General features: G+C 46.8%; 1 protein-coding gene across 1 annotated transcript in view; it reads left to right on the top strand.

Moving 5' to 3' along the window:
• Positions 1-2,500, top strand: part of akap6 (A kinase (PRKA) anchor protein 6) — a 157,263-nt gene that overhangs the window by 27,687 nt on the left and 127,076 nt on the right. Inside the window, exon 10 of the mRNA XM_023421059.1 lies at positions 1,561-1,683. Coding sequence (XP_023276827.1) covers positions 1,561-1,683 — 123 coding nt within the window. The remainder of the gene's footprint in view (positions 1-1,560; positions 1,684-2,500) is intronic.

Below are 2,500 nucleotides of genomic sequence, written 5' to 3'. Positions count from 1 at the left end.
GTAATATCCAGATCTCAGGAGCGGCCGTTAAAGGTAAACTGTGTCATTACGTTGCTTTTATAAACGTCATGTAAAAGCGCGGCGGTGCTGCGGAGACGCCCAGCAGAAATCACATTATCCTCATTTTAATATTTTCTTAAAGTGAAAATCAAATTCAGAACTTCCCAATGGCACTAACACCCAGACTCATCTCACAGAACGTACGGTTCAGGTCTGATACTGATTTAAATCCAATCCAGGCGTCGTTACGTTTCCGTCAGAACGGGTTTGAGATGAAACACATTCCTGGTAAATGAAGACGGAGGAGGAAGCGTCTGTCTTTGTCCCACACAGGTGGAACTGACCTGACACCAGATCTTAAATGTTCTGGTGTTTATTGTGTTGTAAAGACGACTAGGACAAACTGGACGACCTTTTGTTTGAGGAGGACGTTCTGTTTCACATGTTTAGTTTCTGTCTGTAAACTCTGTCTCTTCAGCCGTCACCTCCTCTTTTCACCTTTGTTAAACCTCCTCCTCCTTCACCTCCATCAACTGCAGGTTTAAACTCCTTCTTTCAGCTGTCTCCTCTGCTCCTCTTCAGGAGTGCGGTGGATGTAAGAGGAGACCAATCTCCTCTGTTGATCTCCTGTAATTGAAGCTCTCCTCTGACTCTCTTTAAGTGGCGTCGGTTCCCTCTCAGTCCTCCTCCTCTCAGCCAGTAGGTGGCAGTAGCTCTCCACCGAGCGACGAGCGCTCCTTCTTCTCCCTCTGTTGTTTTTCCTCCTCGCCGTCGTCTCCGTCCATCTGTCTGTGTGCTCTCATGAAGGACAAGCTGCCAGCGATGGAGACGTACATGTTCAGCTCTCCAGTGTCACTAACACCGCTCCATCTCTCTTTTATTCCCTCGCTTCATCTCTTCATCTCTGCGTCTCTTTATCTCTTTATCTGCCTTTTTTTCTGTCACTTATTTCCTTGTTTTTGTTTGTTTTTTCCTCTATTACCACGTCTCCTTTCCTCCTCTTTTCCTTCTTTTATCTCTTGTATATTTCTCTTTTCTCTTCATCTCTCTCTCTCTCCATCACTTCTCTTTATTTCCACTTTTCACCGTCTTTCACTCTGTTATTTTTTAAATCTCCTCTCGTATTTTCCTCCGTGTTGGTCCGTGTCTTTTTCCCTCCTCTCTCTCTGTGTTTGTCCTGATGTGTGTTTACCTGTTACGTCCGGTGGGTCTCCTTTTTGTTCCTTCTGTCCTTGAATTAATTCATCTCCTCTCCTCTCCTCTCCTCTCCTCTGTCCTTGTTACCTGTTGGACATTTCTTTCTTTCTTTATTTCGAGTATTTCCTTTGTTTTTCTTCGACTATCTTTTATTTTCTGTTTTTTCTCCTTTTTCTGCTTCCCTCTGTTTCCTGCTCTTCCTCTCATCCCTGTGTCCTCTGCAGTGTTTCCTGTGTTCTGAGTCCAGTCGCTCTGGACAACAGTTTTTATTCATATTAATTCATGATATTAATTATTTTTTTTAAATGCATTGGACTAAATTTTCTCTCTCTCTCTGTGTCTCTGTGCCTCTCTCGTCCCCAGTGCTTCGTGCAGCAGTTGGACGGGTTCATCTCGTGGCTGCAGGAAGCGTTGGACAGCACGGAGAACTGGACTCAGCCCAGACAGGAGCTGGACAGCCTGAGGGTGTACCTGGACACACACCTGGTGAGAGCGCACACACACACACACACACACACACACACACACACACACACACACACACACACACACACACACACAGCAGGAAGCCGTTCACTGTGAATCACGAGTCAGGAAACAAGCTGCAGCTGCAGAGCGGCGCTCAGAGACGCAGCAGAGGAGGAAGGTTCAGCTTCACGCAGACACGCTCTGACGACCTGGCGCTCGCTCTGATTCCCTCAGAAGCTCCGAGTGTGAAACAGCTGATTGTTGTGGTCAGTCCTGCTGCAGTGCTTCGTCACCTGCCAGCGCCGTGACAACACGCAGAAACACCTGAAGCTTCAGGTCTGTGACAGGAAGGAGAGACTTTTCATTTTCAGTGTTTGTTTCTTCACTTCTTCTCCTCCCCCGTCCTCACAGAGATACAACAGCACGACACTCTGTCAGAGCGCAGATACAATTAAATATACATGTACATAATTACTATGTACCAACACATCTATAGACAAATTGCACACACTGTTGTATGAACATACATTTGCATACATGCATTTAGATACATGCATATCAATGTGTCCATGTGCCACACACACACACCTGTGTGTTAGCTGAACTCCACCAGTGGCGTTGCACCCACCGCTGTTTCCTGTTTGTTGCCTCTCTGTGATAAACGCCGCCTCGATTCTTCTGTAAGAAGAAACTCCGTCGGTCGCCTGGAGTCTCACTCGCCGCCGACGTGTTGTTTTTGTCAGTGTGATAAACGCTCCGGGTTCAGATCCACTAACTCAGGACCGTGTTAATATGTATGTAGCACAGACGCAGCAACGCGATGGAGACGCACGCA

Source organism: Seriola lalandi, unplaced genomic scaffold (genome assembly GCF_002814215.2).
Source record: "Seriola lalandi dorsalis isolate HSWRI2012SDOR001 ecotype SW California unplaced genomic scaffold, Sedor1 jcf7180002054662, whole genome shotgun sequence".
Classification (NCBI taxonomy): domain Eukaryota; kingdom Metazoa; phylum Chordata; class Actinopteri; order Carangiformes; family Carangidae; genus Seriola; species Seriola lalandi.
Note: the sequence above shows the minus strand (reverse complement) of the source record. Positions and strands in the feature narration are given on the sequence as shown.